We start from the raw sequence: 18,749 nt of genomic DNA on the forward strand, positions 1-18,749 counted from the left end.
GCCAAAGGCAGGCGCCAAACCGCTGCGCCACCCAGGGATCCCTTCCTCTTTTCCTATACAATCCACCAGGGGGTCCGATGGACAGTTTGAGATGCTATGAACTCTGACCTCCGTGGACTTAGCAGAGCAGAATGTCCTCCTTGGTGGAGTGACCTCAGCCAGTCAAGCCATGACCTTCCTGGAGCACACAGCTGACCCATGTCCCAGGATGAGAACCCTGCCCCCGTGGGACAGCATTGGCAGTGACACAATGGTCGTTCCCAGGTCTCCAGCCTGCCAGCTTTCACACTGGAAAGACAGCACGGGTTCTCCTGGGCCCTGGCACTCAGACACGGCCAGGGTATTGCCAGTGCAGATGGAGGGCTATGCACTGGCCCCAAAAGAATACTTTTACCCCCTATCTCTCTGTCCTCTGTCCTCTATCTGACATCCATCCCTGCATATGTCACCTTTGGGAAATGTCTCCATCTTCTAGTATCTACCTGGGTTTCTCTCATCCTTTCTGTGGTACCCCTTCGATTCGGTCCTGGAGATGTTTTGTCAAGTCGAATGCCTTGGATACACATGTGGATGACAGGTCATATTGCTACTTTGACATCCAGAGAGTTGGATGCCCATCATTCATGGACATTTGCAGTGGACTCTTTGAGAGACCATTTTTCATTGGCAACTAGAAGGCAGTTTTGCCTCTCTCCTTCTGAAAGACAATCATTATATGGTCTCATTCATACGGGGGAATATAGAAATTAGTGAAAGGGATATCAGGGAAAGGAGATAAAAGATGGTCTCCACTCCGGGCAAGGGAGCAGGTCCCATTAGTACATGGCAGCTAGGAAGTGAATCTATCAGAAGTACACAAAGTCGGATCATTTCAGCTGCTTCAGAAGGGGATGCCTGTTTTCTCACATCCACTTGCAAAAATGGAGTCAAACTGCATTGCGCATTGTCAATCCCCATCATGAATTTGAGTGAATAATCTGGGAGGTGGTCTTTCTAAGAATTTTGGAAGTCCATGCTGATGGACTGTGGCCAATACCACTCCTACTGTCTCTGCTCCAGAATATGCTCCTGGCTTGATTCCAAGTGAGGGAACACTCCTGGTATATCCATACCCTATACCAGTTTGTCCAGAATTTAACTCTTCTTCCATATCTGGATGAGAGTGGATTTTCCTTTGGGAAGATAGCTTTAGTTTGGTTTGGTTCGGTTTGGATTTTTGTTGGCAGAGAAGCAAAAGACACGAGAGGTGACTAGAGGGGGAGAACAGGCCTGCTCAGGACTTCTTCAGCTAGCCTTTCTCACTGATCTCCCTGGGCACATGGAAGGAATCCCCTCAACTGCCCATGAAGTGCCAAATCTGCTGGAGAGCCCAGCATTAAGGCCCTTCGCTCAAGCCTGCCTGCCTCCTCACCCCTGTGCCCTGTATACCTGCGGGTCCAAGAATCCTTAGGCTACTTCATTAGCTCCAATCCTGAGATTCCCCTGTGAGGATAGGCCTTTCTACCCTTGGACCTCTGGGATCTTCATAGGCTTCCAGAAGGTAGGGAATGTTTGTTTCCCCACCTATACATCGAGTGGCCAGAAATCAAGAGCCAGGAAGCTGGGTTTTCCTCAGAGGCCATGAGATAGCAATAGGGCAGCATTAATGGGATGAGACAGGGGCTTGAGGCTCAAGGGGCCAGACTCTGACCCTGGTCACATAACGACTGCATGGATGGGAGTTACGGAGGGCTTGGGAGCAGGAGAGGGATCCCAAACCTGCTTCTGTACTGTCCTCTGCCTCTTAAAAATCTAGTGTGCTCATCGAGGAGCTCCTCCACCCTTCAGCTACAGGCATCTGCAGAGAAAGAGAGAGCACCCTTCAATAGGTGCTCTGGAGTGAGGAAAGACCAGTCAGTTGCTCTTCCTGAGAAAGGAATCCTCTCAACACCACTATGGCTTTGTTTGCTTTGGCTTGGTGTGGTATGGTTTTGTTTCCATGGGTTCTCATCAGAGATTTCTGAGAAGAGAGAGAGAGAGAGAGAGAGAGAGAGAGAGAACTGTAGCCTGTATCTCATGCTAGTTGGACCAACACGGACCCAGTTGTCAAACATTGCTTCCTAAAGCATCTTGAGGGTGAAAAATCTCCATGCCGAGGCCTCAGAAAGGAGTCATCATGATCCAACATTGAAGTGGGTTCCAGAATATGCATAGAGGGAAACCACCAACTCATCCCCTTATAGACCAACGTGTGACCCTGGCCCCTTGCAGTGCACATGGCACCCACACAGGATGCATGGGGATCAATGTTCCCTATACAGCTCTTCATGCAGGAGAGCTGGGTGTACCCTAGACCCTCGATGTCTAAGAATCCACTGGTCATAACATGCTGCTGTCTCTTCTCAGGTAATTAAGGCTGGAGGAATTAAAATAACTATAGAGAGGTTCAGAAATGCTGAAAATCAACAACAACAACAACAACAACAATAACAACAACAAAACCCCACAAAACAAAATCAAAAGAAAGACATGCACACTATTCATTGGTGCTAACATTTTATTAAGGGAAATAAAACACTACACACGACTCGAAGGTAACATTCAAGAACAAAAATGAACTACATGGGTGAAATATTGCCCATCAGAAATCCCACAAAGCTACCACCAGAGAGTCAAGAAAAACTCATGTCAGGAGAGAATACGGCATCCATTTGCAGAGCACACAGTGGGTACGCCATGCTGAATCCCCAAATGCAGACATGCGTAAACCAAAGAGAGCTTAACATCTTAGATTTTATTTCCATTGGAGTGACAAGTGCTCACTCAAATCTCCCTCCATTTCACAGATAATGTATTTCCAGAAGAACAACTTGACATTCCACAGGGAAGACTAGCCTTTGCCACAGCCCATGGATTTCCCTAAAGAACAGTACAGTGTGTCTGTTGAGGGGTGGGCATCTGAGCACGGCCCCCAGAAACATGAGAGGCAGGACCCTGTGGCCCTGAAATATTCCATGCAATGCGGCTGAGCAAGTGCCGAATCCCCACCAGTCCAGGAGTGGACCACGTCCTCAGGTCCACAGACACCCCGTCAGGGTGCAGTGGGGTGGAGGACAAGTGTCCGAGGCCAGGAGCTGGCTCATTCGCTCTCAGTGTCTTCTGAGGATGAGGACACCTGTAGGTCATCGTGGAGGATACTCCAGGGGACATAGTCACAGGCTCCATCCGACATCTGGGTGGCAGGAAGGCCCTGAGCAGGGCCTGGCTTCTCGGGAGGAAGGAATGAGGGAGCTGCTAGGAACCTGGAGCTCCAGCAGCTTCTGTCCAATCTGGTGAAGACCATTCTCAGGGGCTGAGTGGGGGGCCAGCACAGAGGGCGGCCGTGGGGACACCGGTGCACGGCTGCAGCGTTTCCAGGTGAGGTGTGGCAGGTGTGGGCCGGGTGCCCCTGCTTGGCAGGAGGGCAGGTGTCTTCCGGGTCTGCGGGGGCACGGCTGTGCATCCACGTGCACATATGCTTCCTGGAGGACATAGACTCCCCGAAATCCCCAAGTAGGCTCCCTGGATGCTCCTGGGGGTGTGCTGGGTGGGGCTCCATCGCGCTTTCTTTCGGGGGTTCTGGGTCCTGTCTAGGGGCATCTGGGCACAGTTCTTGCCTGGAGTCTGGAGGGCCATTTGGGAATTGTCTGCCAATGCGTTGCTGACAGCGGGACAGGTGTTCTCCTCAGGATACTTGGGTGGTGCCTGGGTGTGTCCCAGCCCATGGACCTTGGTGCCAGCCTGGGGATCTTCGAGGGAGACTGGGAAGGGCCTCTTGGCTCTCTGCTGCACAACCAGGCTATCAGCCCTGACACAGGGTTGGCGTGCCGGCTGAGGTGTGTCAGCAACCGGCATTTCCTGGACACCAGGAGGTCCACTAGGTGGGCTGAGGCTGACTTTAGGGCTACTGAGAGGAGATGTGGAATGGGACCGGACACGCACGTCAGGGTTCTCAGTACGTGCCTCCGTCATCAGGGAAGGCTCAGGGATAGAAGGCCTCCTGGTGGTGTAGACGGGCATCGGCATGTGTGGACGCTGTGGGAAAAGAGAACACACGGGACACCATGAGTGTGGCCTCGGCACCAAGGCAAAAGGAACATTCAGGAAAGAAAGAAACCAACAAATGCCTAAGACCTTCTGAACCACCCCCTCCCCCAGAACAGGGAAAGAAAGAGATGGGATCTGTTGACCTACAAGTAGGGAATCCGGCTCCAGGGCTGGTCCGGAACAAAGGCATGACTGGATGCTGCTGATGCACTTTTGACATCGGGGAGGAACACACAAATTTTAGCCTCACATCGATGCTTCCTCCATTGGACCAGCTCTTCCATCCACTCTGCTCACGAGGCTATAGGAGTCCTGCTGCTGGAGGGTCACAGTGGCAGCTCCTGAGGAGGGATGGGCAGTGGGGGAATGTGTCAGGAAGGACAGCGGCTTGTTCTTCTCTAAGGATGGCATGTGTTCCAGGAGTGTCCGCCAATGACCTTCACATGTCAACAAACCCACTGTTCGCACACATTCAAGGCATAAGGCAACATCATGGGCACCAAGGGAAAAATGGGTGCAAAGACCGGGCCACTCAACTGCCCCTGGTCAGAGTGGAAGTGGAGCCCCGCCCTCCCCCAGGAGGCCAATGGAGCCCAGCGAGTGCCCCACAGAGCACAGCAGCCGGGAAGCAGCGCACACTCACCCTCACATAGTCACAAGATTCTGTGCCTTCCTTCCAGGTGCGCTTCTGCCCCTCTCGGGGTCTCCTGGGGAACCTCTGGAGCAGGGCCTTCCTCTGCTCGGCTTCTTGCCTGCACAAGAAATCAAAGCATGGAAAGGAGAAGGAACTCCCTTCCCTGTCTTCCAGCTGGACACCAGCTCCGGGCTTGGGCCAACATGGTCTTTTCCCTACTCCGCCATTTGACGCCCACGCCTGCCCCTCACCCTGACTAAAGTGAGCCCACCAGGTCGTCCAGGCAGTTTCTCTCATTCAGAGCCTATGAGAGAGTTTGCCTTGTATTGTGCCAAGCTCCATACATTCACTGGTGCAGGCACACTGCTCCAGCCACAAAACCCCACACCAAGTCAGCAAGGACAGCACCATCAGCCAAATGTGGTCCCTGTTAGCCTGGGAGCTCCTCTGCCTGCCTCGCCTCTCCTGACTCTGCCCGCACGCTGCAGGGCACACAGTGTGCATGCGCACAGACACGGTGTCTGTCGGTCTCATCCCTGGCATTCGGGTCAGCAAGCCCCATTACTCACCTTCGTCTCTCTACTTTCTCCCTCTCAGCCTGGTTCAACAGCCCAGCCTGGTGCCGCTGGTCCCGCTGACTCCACGGCTCCACGTTCTCCTTCAGCCTCCTGGAGCCCAAGGCCACGGGAATGAGGGTTGCGCCCCAGTGTTTTATGGGGCATCTGGTGCTTGATGCCTTGTGTCCAAAGGCCCCACAGTCCCTGCACTTTACCTGGGGGAGGAAGGGGGAGGAGTCAGTGCATCCATTCAAATGCCAGTGAACCTGCCAAGCACACCAATGGGAGGCCATCCTCAGGGTGTGGCACATGGGTTGAGGACAGGGGACATCCTATCTGGCTAGTGAGGTGCCAGCATAGTGAAGACCTCAGGATGCTTCCTCCACAGCCCATGGAAAGGGGAGGGGAGGGGAGGGGAGGGGAGAAGGCATTGGAGGTGTCAGGTTGAAGACAGGTGGAAGCATCATTAAGATTAAGATTCGGGAATCTTAATCTGAAGGCTGAATCTGATCTTATGGTGCCCTGGGGCTGATGCTCAGAGCCTCTGAGTGTCCCAATGTGTAGCCTGGGGCATTTCCTGCCCATGTCACATTGGACAACTGAGTCTGGGCCATGATCTTCTGGGAGCCTAGCCTGTCTCAAGACTCCTGGCAGAGCTCCTGCTTCAAAACCCATGCCAGCCTCCACACTTACCCTGGGATCCTCCTCCTCTGGTCTGGGAACTCTGAGGGCCAGTCCTGCTGTCTGTGGCCTCTTGCCCTTCTGGGCTCTCAAGGGTCTGTTGGGCCCAAGCTGGCTGTGACGCGCCGCCATCAGTCCCACGTCCTGGAGGGACAAGTCAGTCTGCTTCGGGGATGGGTTTCGGGTAGCCTGAGGCAAAAGAAACAAGTGAGTCCTATTCACCATGACATCGGCCTCCTCCCTGTACCGTCTTACCAAGGAGGCATTAGCGAGTGTCAGGACATTTGTGCCAAACACACAATTCCCACTGTCTCTTCTCTTTCCTCCTTCCTGTCTACACCCTCCTGGCCAAGCCACATCCCCGCTCTGAGGAAGCCCACCCTGGAGGCTCAGGGACTCTTGTTGACACTATCATTAAGTCTCTCCAAATCCCCTGTGGAAACAAAACCAGGGACGAGACCTCTCCCGATTGAGGCCCAGTGGGATCCACCATGGAGCACGCAAAAGGCAAAAGCATCGGGAAAGTGGGCTTCCCTCTCTCATATCTGAATGCCCCTTGGGACGCCAGAGGAAGCCATAGTTAAGTCCAGATACACTGGGAAAACACATTCCCCTCTACTCCATGGGAAGCTGCCCATCTGAGCACTTCCATTCCATGTGTTCGTGGCAGTGCCCCTAATTAACTGCCATCGAAACTTTGGGAAATGAATTTCTTTTCACCTTGCGAACCAGGTAATTCTTCTATTGAAAAAAAAGTCAGTTATTTATGGGAGAGAGAGAGAGAGAGAGTGTGTGTGTGTGTGTGTGTGTGTGTGTGTAAGGGAGAGTGATCACCTGAGTTGTATGGACAGAGGAAGAAGCAGACACTCCCTGGGCAGGAAACCCAGTGAGCGCCTGGATTCATCTCCAGAGCCTGAGATCATGACCCGACCCAAGTCAGACCCTGAAACAATGGAGCTGCGCAGGCACCCTGATCCTGTGTCTTCTCTAGGTCTGCAGTGCCCACTGAGACATTTACAGGCCTTCTGTCCCTGCTCGTCTACCACCCCACACCAATGTGACACTCGAGGCCCCATTCCATTGGCATTGGAACCTCCGGGTGTCCTGGGCATTCACAGCCATGCCTTGGCTCAGTCCCTGCTCTTAGAACATGTTAGACCAGAAAGAGTCCTTAACCCATGGAGGAAAGGCCAATCCCTCCACCATTTCCTCACTGTCCCATTATTCGCTCAGGAAAGGTAGGACCAGTGGTCCGAAAACTCACCTGAAGTGCAACTGTGGTCCTCACGCCTGTCAGGAGATGCTGGGAAAGGTCCTGGACAGGCTCCACTGCAGGAGACGGTGTGTCCCGTGGGAGAGAGGGATGGTGAGGAATGGCCACTTCCGTTGCTCCCTGACTTTTATACTGCTCCGAGGTCACGTGACGTTTCAACCACTTGAAAGACATCCATCTAATCCTCTTAGCTGCAGCAGGGTTTGAGCCAATCAGCAGCTGCAAGGAAGCTAATGATGCCCTCATGAGAAAGATTTCTATGACTCTGTGTGTGTGCCTGTGTGTGTGTGTGTCTGGGTGTGAATGGAGATGTAGGTCCATGCGGATTTGGTGGATACCAAAATTTCTGCAAGTGAAATTATATTGGTATATTTCAGCGTGGGAATTAACCTCAGGACTCACGGTTCCTGAACTATTTGTATTTTGCCAGCACTTCTGCTCAATTTAGAGCTAATAGCAATAAGAATGGGGTCACACTTTGAGGTTATTCATAATGTAATATCCTTTTTGTCAATTAACTTTCAGTTAAAAACTGAAATATCATAAAGAGCAAAAGCTTCCAATCGGCACTAATCACTTGATTGGATTAAGGGATTTGGGAGTGGTCCCTTTCTCATAGAGACCTATCAGGCCAGCCCACCTCCTCATCTTGCCTCCCTCAACAGACAGCACCTTCAGGTCTTTCTCAACCTCCCTAACAGCCCCTGCACCTTTCTGAACAGAATTTGATCCGAGTTTCCATGTTGAATGGATACCTTTATGAATGTCCTTTTCTTCTTGAGTAACTTCAAGTGAGCGAAGGAGAGTTAGACGTTAGTGCTCTAGAACAGGGAAGATCTCTTTCCCAAAGGAGCTCAGGTATCCCAGGGGAACGCCTTCTCCTCACCAGTCAGAGGCTTTGAGGCTGTAACCAATTATTTGGGGTATATGGTGTCCATGCTTTGCTTCTGCACTTCCATCTCTCTCAACTATGATCTCAATCTACAAAGATTATGAAGGTTTTGATGAATACCAGTATCTGCCTAGGTGTGGCCTGGGTCCACCACAAGAGAAATCCTCTGGCTGGTTTTATGCTTTTGGGAAACATTCCTTTGAACTCCGTTTCCTACAAGAGTCTATATCCTAAATGCAGTGTTTATATGCCTCATTTTAACTGTTCCTCAGGGAATTCCACCCCAATATCCTTTATATTCTCTTGATTCAGTTGGAGTACGTTGTAGGCTTGTGCCTTTTTCCACATTACTGAGTAACACTGGACTCCACAGATCTAATTGACTTGGATGTGGGAACTTTGATGCAAAGATGCAAACATGTTTCATTTTTTGTTTCTTGTTTAAGATGATAGATGATAGATAGATGATAGATAGATAGATAGATAGATAGATAGATAGATAGTTAGATGATAGATAGATTTGAGACAAGAAGAGACCAGAGAGAAACCACAGAGTAGCAGGAGAGTGGGGGCTGAAAAATAGAGGGAGAGAGATTCTCAAGGAGATTACCCAGCAGCCATGCTGCTGGGTGCTGAGCTGCCTCCCACATTCCTGAGACCAACGTGTTTCACATTATTTTTCATTTCCAGTTAAGAAGCATAGGACACTAAGGCCCTTGACCAGACATTATCTAGAACACCTCAACTGCCAAAGCAGCCACATTGGAAGGAATTGGCATCGGATTCCTTCCTGACAGTGGGGCTTTTCCTTATCCACTACTGTCTCACGTCTATGAACCAGAGTATCTTCACTCCCTTGCTCTTACTCTGTGTGGGATTTCTTAAAATTCCATTCTCTCCCTGAGTTCCCTTCCTTGTTTATGGAGTCTTCAGGTACCATGTTTCCTTCAATTCTTTGCTTCTGTATGATCCCTGGCATGTGAGACCCAACATGCTAGAGCCACCACATGGAACTGGTTTACTTAGATGTCTCCAAATGGAACAATCCCGAATGCAACAAAATGTATTGTTTCCATAAGGGTTCCAAATTGTGTATCACACAATCACTAAAAATTTTAAAGACAGGATTAGCTCTGTCCACTGCCAGAAGAGTGAATGCAATGGCTTCTGCTAAAGAAACTAAAATACTCTATTGAAACCTCCTCATCTCGCCCTCTGGTAACAGGAGGCTAATGTATTTTATGTCTCCTTATCACCACTCGGTTGGGTTTCTTGTCCCAGTAAAATGAGCACTTTTAATAATATAACTGTGGAATGGATTGTTCCTATCTCCATGCCTTTACTGTGGTTGATTACCAACAGTGGAGAGGCAGAGGTAAGATGTGGTCCATCTGTGGTATCTTCTATTAGAGCAGTTGGTAATGGGATAATGCATTCCCCATGTGAGGAGGCAATCTCCCTAGAAGCTGTTTCCACAAGTCTCCTGCATGAGCTCAAACCTGTTACGACACACACATGCCCCCTAGGATATCTCCTGTGAAAAGCCCTGACTTTGTTTTCTCCTGCTGGACAACACAAAAGCTCAGGAAGGGAAGTCAAGTAATCCCTTCAGCTTACATCCACCCACCATGGCCAGGAACCTACCCTCGTTGTCAACCTCACAGACCACTGATTCAATGTGGCCTCCCAGATTAAGCCTCCACATACCGCCATGGAATCTAGCCTGGGGCTGTCCCCAAATCCCAGTTTCAGCCCAGATCCCTATTGTGAAAACATTTCCAGCCTGACATCTTGCAAAAGGTTGATGGAGCCAGGACTCAACTCATTGTCACCTGGAAACAGGTTGGAGGTCTCCCTAGAACTGCATCCAGGATTGGCAATTCCGGGTTCCCTGGAAAGGACTGGGGAATCTGTTCTGTGGGAGGCTATGCAGATTCTTCGGTCTGTCCTCCTGACTAATAGATCTTGATATAGAGTGAAACCCCTTAAGTGACTAATGGATACCTGGACAGGATGAGCATTGACCTCCAGACACCTACCCAGAGAATTCATCTGCTGACTGTCCAGCCTCCACAGTCCCCACAATGTGCTACCCAACCATCTCCTGGTCATCCCTCCCAGGTGTCTCTACTAGCCTTGGCCAGAGATGGTGTGCTCCTGGTTCAAATCTACTCCCCCCACCTAATTTTTCACACACACTTCTTCCTGGTCAGAGCCCTCATAACTGAAGAGACCCTGAAGAATAATGTGCCCATGTCCCATTGCATGTCCTCTTAAATGGCTCCTGGCGCTTCCCCTATATTAATCCAGTGAGTAGGAGTGAGACATTCCCATAGAGGGAGGATATGAATTTAGGTTGCTGGTGACCTAGATGTGGCTGCAGGAATTCCACTCAGGGTAAACAGGCAAAGAAGCCTCTGTGAGGAGCCGGCCTGGAAATAAAATAATTATTTCAAATATCTGAAATACTGGGGAGTAAAAGCATGCACACCAAATCATATGTTGCAGTCTTCTATTAAGAATAAAAAAAACACACAACTGCCTAATAACATTTTAGATCAAAAATGAACAAAGCAGATGCAATATTCCCCATAACAATTTCAGAAAAATAATATCAACAAGTACAGAAAATGTCTTCTAGGAGAAAACATGGTATAATTTGCAGATCTCTGGATGGGATCTTTTTCTAAATCAGAAATTCAGACATTTGTAAAACAGTTTCAGATTAACTTGTTTACTTCTGTTTACAACCAATGTACAAATTGCCAGGATGATTTACCTACATTTTTTAGAAAATGTATTTCAGTAAGACAAACTTGACATTCTGGATTGGTAAGCACCCTTTGAGATTCCCATATATATACCTAACGAAAAACTGCAGTGTCTGTGTAGTGGGGGGAGTATATGTGTAGGCGCCCAAAAGCATAACACGTAGCACATTGTGGACTTGACCATTTCCAACTAGTTCAGCGGAGGAATTGCTGGTTCACCATATCAGTCCAGGAGGGGGACATATCCTTATTCCAACAGACTCCTCCTGAGGGTCCTCTTCTGTGAAAGACAAGTCTCCCAGTCCATGAGCTGTCTCATTCCCTATGACAGTCTTCAGAGGACGAGGATACCTACAGGTCTTCTTAGGAAAATCTAGCAAACACATACACAGAGGTTCCCTCACTCTTTATGACACGATAAACTGTATTTGTAAAAAAAAAAAAAAAATTCCCAGACATGAAAGAAACCTTGACACTTTCTATCTCTAATCTGCCTCTGTTACATGAAAATCTACAAAAAAGTGTGATTTCTTCTGCACAGTTCCTATTGTCCCTTACTTTCCATTAAGGGTGGCATGTCCAAGTTTAAATACAGAGTGAACATACATTATGATGAGATGTCACACAACTGCACATCTATGGTCACACTCAGAAGCTTTTGGTTATCATGCGATAATTTTCATTCTACAATCAATTTGTCAATTACTTCTGTAAGAATAGAATGATAACACAGAGCACCTATATCCTGACCTCAAAAACCATTTTGCTAGATTCGTGAACTTGGCACTGTTTTTCTGAGGTATCAACCCAGGTCCAAATGTGAATTTGAACTGGTCTGAAATCCAGAGTCCACTTCTTCTGTGGCAGGAGGTGCCACATAGCAGACGGTAGCAAAATATTCATAGAACTTATGTTCAGTGGGAGGCTGGGCATTTCCCCTTGGAATAAGAGTCCCTGTCAGTTTCCTTCTCTGCCGTCTTAATGTAGGAGATAGTGAAGGGAACATAATACATTCAATGAGATTCAATCAGGCTGGATGCAGTTATCTCCCCAAAATAAGCATTTAATTCCTTTCTTACCATTTCCAAGCAATGACCAAAACACATCGCTGGCAAGGCCCCACGCATGCTTCTGTTCAGGCAAATATTCTTTTGATATAAATAGAAGATAAGCAATGGGAAGTGCGGAGCATGACGAGAGGGTCGAATATACTTCAAATCCAGGTCCTCAGCATCATATCCACTCTCAATCCTGACTGCTCACTGACCTCTCACCTGCAAGTTGCCCCTACTCTCCCCAAGGCTGAAGGAGAGGCCGGTTCCTGGATAGACCCCATATGAATCCACACTATTCCAATATAAGATCATGACAATGAACCCGCTTTAAAAGTCAGTGTCCTCTAGTTTCAGTCGAAGGCCATAGCCCAGGAACACACCCAGATAGATGGTTCTTCCATACATACAGAACACACATTTCACACAACACCAAATATTTCCAGTGTGGGACTGTGTTCGGGTTTGGTGAGTGAGTGACACCGTGTGTGTGTGTGTGTGTGTGTGTGCGCACGCGCCCATGTGCAACAAAGTTAGTAGACCCATCCCTGCACTGCTTCCCCAGACCTCTGTCCCTTCTTGCTCGTCCTCTTTGTTGGTCTGGCTCTCCCTGGCACATGCGGGACTTTGGCCACGTCCCCGGCCACGTGAGGTGGGATCATCCCAGCTGCAGTGTGGAGCAGGTCCATGGTTTGCTGAGGATGATTCTTGGGCATCTCATGTCTGTATTTGGAGTGTTGAAGGATGACTGCATTCTCAGGAAGAGCAATTTCTCTTCTCCTGACATGAAGTTCAGGCTTAGGTCGGTTGCGTTCTTGGAGGCATCTCCCCTGGTCTAATGTGGTTTGTTGCCTTGAGGTCTCTTCCCGTGCTCCCTCCGACTCAGCAAGGTTCACAGTGGGATCCCTTGTGCTCTCTCCTGAGGCCTCACTCCACAGGTAATGGAACAGAATCCAGAATCCAGAAATGGACCCTCAACTTTATGGTCAACTGATATTCGACAAAGGAGAAAAGACTATCCACTGGAAGAAAGACAGTCTCTTTAATAAATGATGCTGGGAAAATTGGACATCCACATGCAGAAGAATGAAACTAGACCACTCTCTTTCACCATACACAAAGATAAACTCAAAATGGATGAAAGATCTAAATGTGAGACAAGATTCCATCAAAATTCTAGAGGAGAACACAGGCAGCACCCTTTTTGAACTCGGCCACAGTAACTTCTTGCAAGATACATCCACAAAAGCAAAAGAAACAAAAGCAAACATGAACTATTGGGACTTAATCAAGATTAGAAGCTTTTGCACAGCAAAGGATACAGTCAACAAAACTAAAAGACAACCTACAGAATGGGAGAAGATATTTGCAAATGACGTATCAGATAAAGGGCTAGTTTCCAAGATCTATAAAGAAGTTATTCAACTTAACAGCAAAGAAACCAACAATCCAATCAAGAAATGGGCAAAAGACTTAAACAAAAATCTCACAGAGGAAGACATACACATGGCCAACAAGCACATGAGAAAATGCTCCACATCACTGGCCATTAGGAAATACAAATCAAAACCACAATGAGATACCACCTCACACCAGTGAGAATGGGGAAAATTAACAAGGCAGGAAACCACAAATGTTGGAGAGGATGTGGAGAAAGGCGAACCCTTTTGCACTGTTGGTGGGAGTGTGAAGTGGTGCAGCCACTCTGGAAAACTGTGTGGAGGTTCCTCAAATAGTTAAAAATAGACCTGCCCTACGACCCAGCAATTGCACTGCTGGGGATTTACCCCATAGATGCAGATGCAATGAAACGCCGGGACACCTGCACCCCGATGTTTCTAGCAGCAATGGCCACGATAGCCAAACTGTGGAAGGAACCTCGGTGTCCATCGAAAGATGAATAGATAAAGAAGATGTGGTTTATGTATACAATTGAATATTACTCAGCCATTAGAAACGACAAATACCCATCATTTGCTTCAACATGGATGGAACTGGAGGGTATTATGCTGAGTGAAATAAGTCAATTGGAGAAGGACAAACATATGGTCTCATTGATTTAGGAATATAAAAAATAGTGAAAGGGAATAAAGGGGAAAGGAGGAAAATAAGTAGGAAATATCAGAAAGGGAGACAGAACATGGAAGACTCCTAACTCTGGGAAACGAACAAGGGTTGGTGGAAGTGGAGGTGGGCAGGGGGTGGGGGTGACTGGATGGCAGGCACTGAGGGGGGCACTTGACGGGATGAGCACTGGGTGTTATTCTGTATGTTGGCAAATTGAACACCGATACAAAATAAATTTATTAAAAAAAATAAAATGCTTTGTTCAAAACGCCAAAAAAAAAAAAAAAAAAGAAAAGAAAAAAGAAAAAGAAAAAAAGAAAATAGTGCATGGGCTCTTGGAAACTCTTCTGGGTAATGATGACAAATAGGATCATGCTTATTCCAGAGAGGGCAATGGTATAGAGACAGCAGAAGGGGATAGAGATCCACACATGGACACATTCTAGGCCAGGAATGCCAGCCAACAAGAAGGTTGGAAATTTAGATGTCAAGTTGCTTAAGATCTGCATGTTTTCCTGGATTTGTAACATTTGTCCTCTCAATTCTCACATTCTATAGAGATAATGAATTACATTGTCACACATAAATATTCAGAGAAATTTTCTTTTTAGTTAGGAGAGCTATCTAGTCATGGATAAGTATTCTATTATTGAGAAAACTTGAATCAAATCTATTTTAGTTATTTATATAAATAAAATGCACACACACATATATACATTCTATTCTTAAATTCAAGGAAAATATATCTAAATAATCTTATACATTTTGGTGATAATTATTTCCTGTATTGATCATAAGATTCTATGCATAGATAATATATAATAAATAATAAAAATCAAAGCATTCAATTTTGAATATGTTGTATATGAAACGACCAAGGGAAAACCACCTAAAGATTTCTATGGATCTTAAGTGCCCACATGGGTGTGAATTTCTAGGCAAAAGTCACCCAAACATTTTGAAGTTATCATTGTATACATACCATTTTAGTCTAACAGTGTGAGTGAACAACCTCAGTGAGTACATTTACAAAAGGAAACCAATGAAGACAAACTCTGTAGAAGTTATGGGAAAGAACTACATACACTAAAGCAAGATGAGCTTAGACGGCTTTACTTAAACTATTAAAACCAAGAGAGGTGGTGTAATGACTGGGTGTTACATGAACAACAATGTCAAATTACTGAAGTGACCAGGTCCTTTAAGGATTAAAAATTTCAAATGCAGCCAAGAGCATAGTGGCCCTAGAAAAAACAGTTGAAGTCCAATGAAGAAAGCTGAGAACTGGCTACAGTGGCTTGAGGATGAAGGGACAAATAAGTGGTAGAGCTACAGTGTATATTATTTCTAGAAACTCCTCAGTGAAGGCAAGGAGAGTAATAGGCCATCACTAAGAAGACCATAGATGGATGAAGGATTTTTACAAGCTTGAACAGGCTTAGATAAATGTAAAGTTATAGAAGATAGTGAGAAAAGGAAAATATAGAACACTATATATAGAGATTAATTGGTATAGAAAACTCATTAAGGAAGTAGTAGGTGATTGAATATGGAGCATGATAGTAGTTCACCCTCAAAAAGATGAAGATCATCATTTCCACTGACCCTCGAAGATAAGTGGCAAAAGGGGAGATTGGTGGGGGGTTGTGTGAGGGCATTAGAATGCAGTGCCTACCTGGTTTGTTCTTTTTTTTTTTTTTCTTTTTAAAAATTTTGGTCAAACACAACTAATATAAAATTTACTATGGTAAGCATTTTTAAGTGTACAGTTCAGTGGTTTTAAATACGTAAATAATGTTTAATCATCACAAACATCCATCTCTATAACTCTTCATCTTGTAAAACTGCAACTGTATACCCATTAACATTCCTCATTCCCAGTTATCTATTTAGAGTTCTGACTACTCTTCATATCTCATATAAGTAGAATCACACAATATTTGTCCTTTAGTGACTGGCTTAATTCACTTAGTGTAGTATCCTCAACAGTCATCAGTGTCATATGATATGTCAAAATTTCCCTCCTTGGGCATGTGGGTGGCTCAGTGGTTGAGAGTTGACCTTCATCTGATGTTGGTTTTAGTAACATGAGAGCCTGAGGTCTAGAACCTTCTTCACTATTGGCTTTGACAGGAGAATGGTGAAAGAGGATAAAAGGACAAATGCAACAATTGTGATGGAAGGTTTTTACCTTGCTTGTGATGATGCTATCGTGTGTATGCATATGTCCAAATTCATGAAAATGAATACATTAAGCATGTGCAACTTTTTGTGTAAGGACACCTCAATAGAGTTGAAAAATAAGAAAAAATACAGTTTTCTAAAACAGCTTAAATTTTAATTTAAAAAGAAATTAAATATTAACAAATACTCAAATTTCTAGTGACTTTCTCACTACCTGTAACCATACAATGTATCTTCAGAAGACAATCTCCTTTTTCTTTCTTTTCCAGAACTTCTTCATTGTGAACTTTATTGTCAACAGGGAATAGGCCATTTGTGGAAAGAGAGATCAACACTCAGCATCCCTATTCCTCACAGTCAGCAGTCTCAAGGAGTTATGATTCTGTCAGGACTCTTAATCAAGATTTTCAAGCTTTTCTGGAATTTTCTGTATTCATGAGTCCTTCATCTTCTCAGATTATCCCCTCCATTCTTCTAGGCTTTGGCACTGAGTTAACCTGTTCTGTACACTTTTGTTGTTGTGTCAGTTACTTTTTCCTCATAGTAAAATTAAACTTCCTAAATTAAGGATGATTTTAAAAAATACATGAAAGTGCAAAAGGGAAATGGAAATACCATAAATGTCACTACTCTGAGTTGCTATTATTATCATTTAGATGGATTCCCAGAATCTTTATCTATGCAAATTGTTATCAGCATTATGGGCAAATGTTATGTGTCTTTTTTCTTTACCATTATATCTTGATCATCTTTCACATCTATAAATACTCTTTGAAAATACATTATATAAATGATACATCATATTCAATTGCTCATTCTGTCTCTGGGTCTTATAGATCAATATGTGGATGTTTCCCTGTTTTTATAAATGACCAATCTATACATGTCTTTGTACTTTTTCCCTCAATTCTATTTTTATAATGAGTTTCCAAGATGGGAAAATATGTACACTTTTTTGCTGTCTTAGCGGCAGTTCTAATCTCCTTTTTAATTAAGAGATTATATATATAATATATAATAAATATAAAATATAATTATATATATATAATTATATTTCTCCTGGCGGCATAAAGATCATTTTCCCCTTAGTCTGTAGAAGATGGCATTCTGTTGAAATCTTCAGTAATTTGATAGATGGACATATCTTTATTGTGTTTTTGTGATGATGAACATTTGTCCACTCAGCATTTATGATCAGTCACATGCCTCAGAGAGCTCTTGTTCTGGACATTCTGAAAATTGTTCCTTTTGCTTTAGGGGATTGCTAACCTCTGGGCCTTTTGTTCACAAAGAAGGCTTTGTGCTGATATGCGATGACCTGGCAAACTTTTTGCATTTATGTTCCCAGATCAGTGTGGTGGCGGGGTTGGTTGTGATGCTGTGACCCTTGGCTTAGGGACTTTTCCACAACAACCTTGAATAACCCTGTCCCTGATCTGCTTGGTTCTGACTCCATAGATGATGGGGTTGAGCATGGGAGGTACCAGTAGATAGAAATTGGCGAACATGATATGGACCACTCGGGGCACATGATGTCCAAAGCGGTGGGTGAGGAAAGTAAAGAGGGCTGGGATATAAAAAGCCAAGATGACACAGATATGGGAAGCACATGTGCCAAAAGCCTTGAACCGGGCTTCATCAGAGGGCAACCCCAGAACAGTTCTCAGAATCATCACATAGGATATACTGATGACAATTATATCAAAGCCAACCACAGAGAAGGCCACAAAGAGCCCATATGCACGGTTTACTCTAGTGTCTGCACACACCAGCTTTAACACAGCCATGTGCTCACAGTATGACTGGGGAATGACGTGGTTGTTGCAGAAGGGCATCCTGGAGACCATAATGCAGAAGGGGCTCACCCATAGCAAACCTCTCATCATCACAGCTGCTCCCAGTTTACCCACTACAGCTGGGGTCAGGAAAGTAGAGTGGTGGAGTGGGAAGCAGATAGCCACATAACGGTCCAAGGCCATAGCCATGAGCAACCCGGACTCCACGGAGGAAAAGGCATGGATGAAGAACACCTGGATGAGGCAGGCATGGTATTCAATCTCATGAGCATGAAACCAGAGTATAGCCAGCATTTTAGGTTGTGTGGAGGAGGATAGAGCCAGGTCAGTGATAGCCAGCATGGCTAGAAAAAGGTACATGGGCTCATGCAGGGTGTGGTCAGTTCGGATTATATGAAGGACAATGACATTGCCTACTATAGCTATGAGATACATGGCACAAAATGGAAAGGCAATCCAAAATTGGTAATTCTCCAGTCCTGGGATCCCAAGTAGGATAAAGGATACAGGTTGTGAAGAGCTGTTCCCTGAAGCCAGCATCACTGGATGGGAAAATTGTTCTCCCCTGAGAAGGTATATACTCTATACAGATTATAGTAATCAAATAATTAATATTATTTATATATTATTATATAATATATTATTATATAATATTATTTATATTCTTTTGTAAAGAACAATTGAATAATAAAGCAAAGCATTTAATAATAAAATATAATAATTTTAACTGTTTTAATAAATAAAATTTTGCAACATAAAGCGATGAAACTTTTTATT

General features: G+C 45.5%; 3 protein-coding genes across 3 annotated transcripts in view; all 3 read right to left on the minus strand.

Moving 5' to 3' along the window:
- The window catches only part of LOC112667492 (olfactory receptor 51F1), a 133,820-nt gene that overhangs the window by 91,688 nt on the left and 23,383 nt on the right, over positions 1 to 18,749 (minus strand). The gene's annotated exons all lie outside the window — the stretch shown is intronic.
- On the minus strand, positions 3,325 to 9,807 carry LOC118351758 (putative protein FAM90A24P). Its single transcript, XM_035703673.2, has 6 exons — positions 9,720 to 9,807; positions 7,202 to 7,401; positions 5,950 to 6,126; positions 5,269 to 5,471; positions 4,709 to 4,817; positions 3,325 to 4,053 (listed from the first exon to the last, which is right to left on the minus strand). The coding sequence occupies exons 1-6, from the start codon at positions 9,805 to 9,807 to the stop codon at positions 3,325 to 3,327; spliced, it is 1,506 nt and encodes a 501-aa protein (XP_035559566.2).
- On the minus strand, positions 17,039 to 18,512 carry LOC112667840 (olfactory receptor 52R1-like). Its single transcript, XM_025459895.3, has one exon. It carries the CDS (start codon positions 18,510 to 18,512, stop codon positions 17,526 to 17,528), a length of 987 nt encoding a protein of 328 aa, XP_025315680.2. The 3' UTR covers positions 17,039 to 17,525.

This window comes from Canis lupus, chromosome 21, assembly GCF_003254725.2.
Source record: "Canis lupus dingo isolate Sandy chromosome 21, ASM325472v2, whole genome shotgun sequence".
NCBI classification, from domain to species: domain Eukaryota; kingdom Metazoa; phylum Chordata; class Mammalia; order Carnivora; family Canidae; genus Canis; species Canis lupus.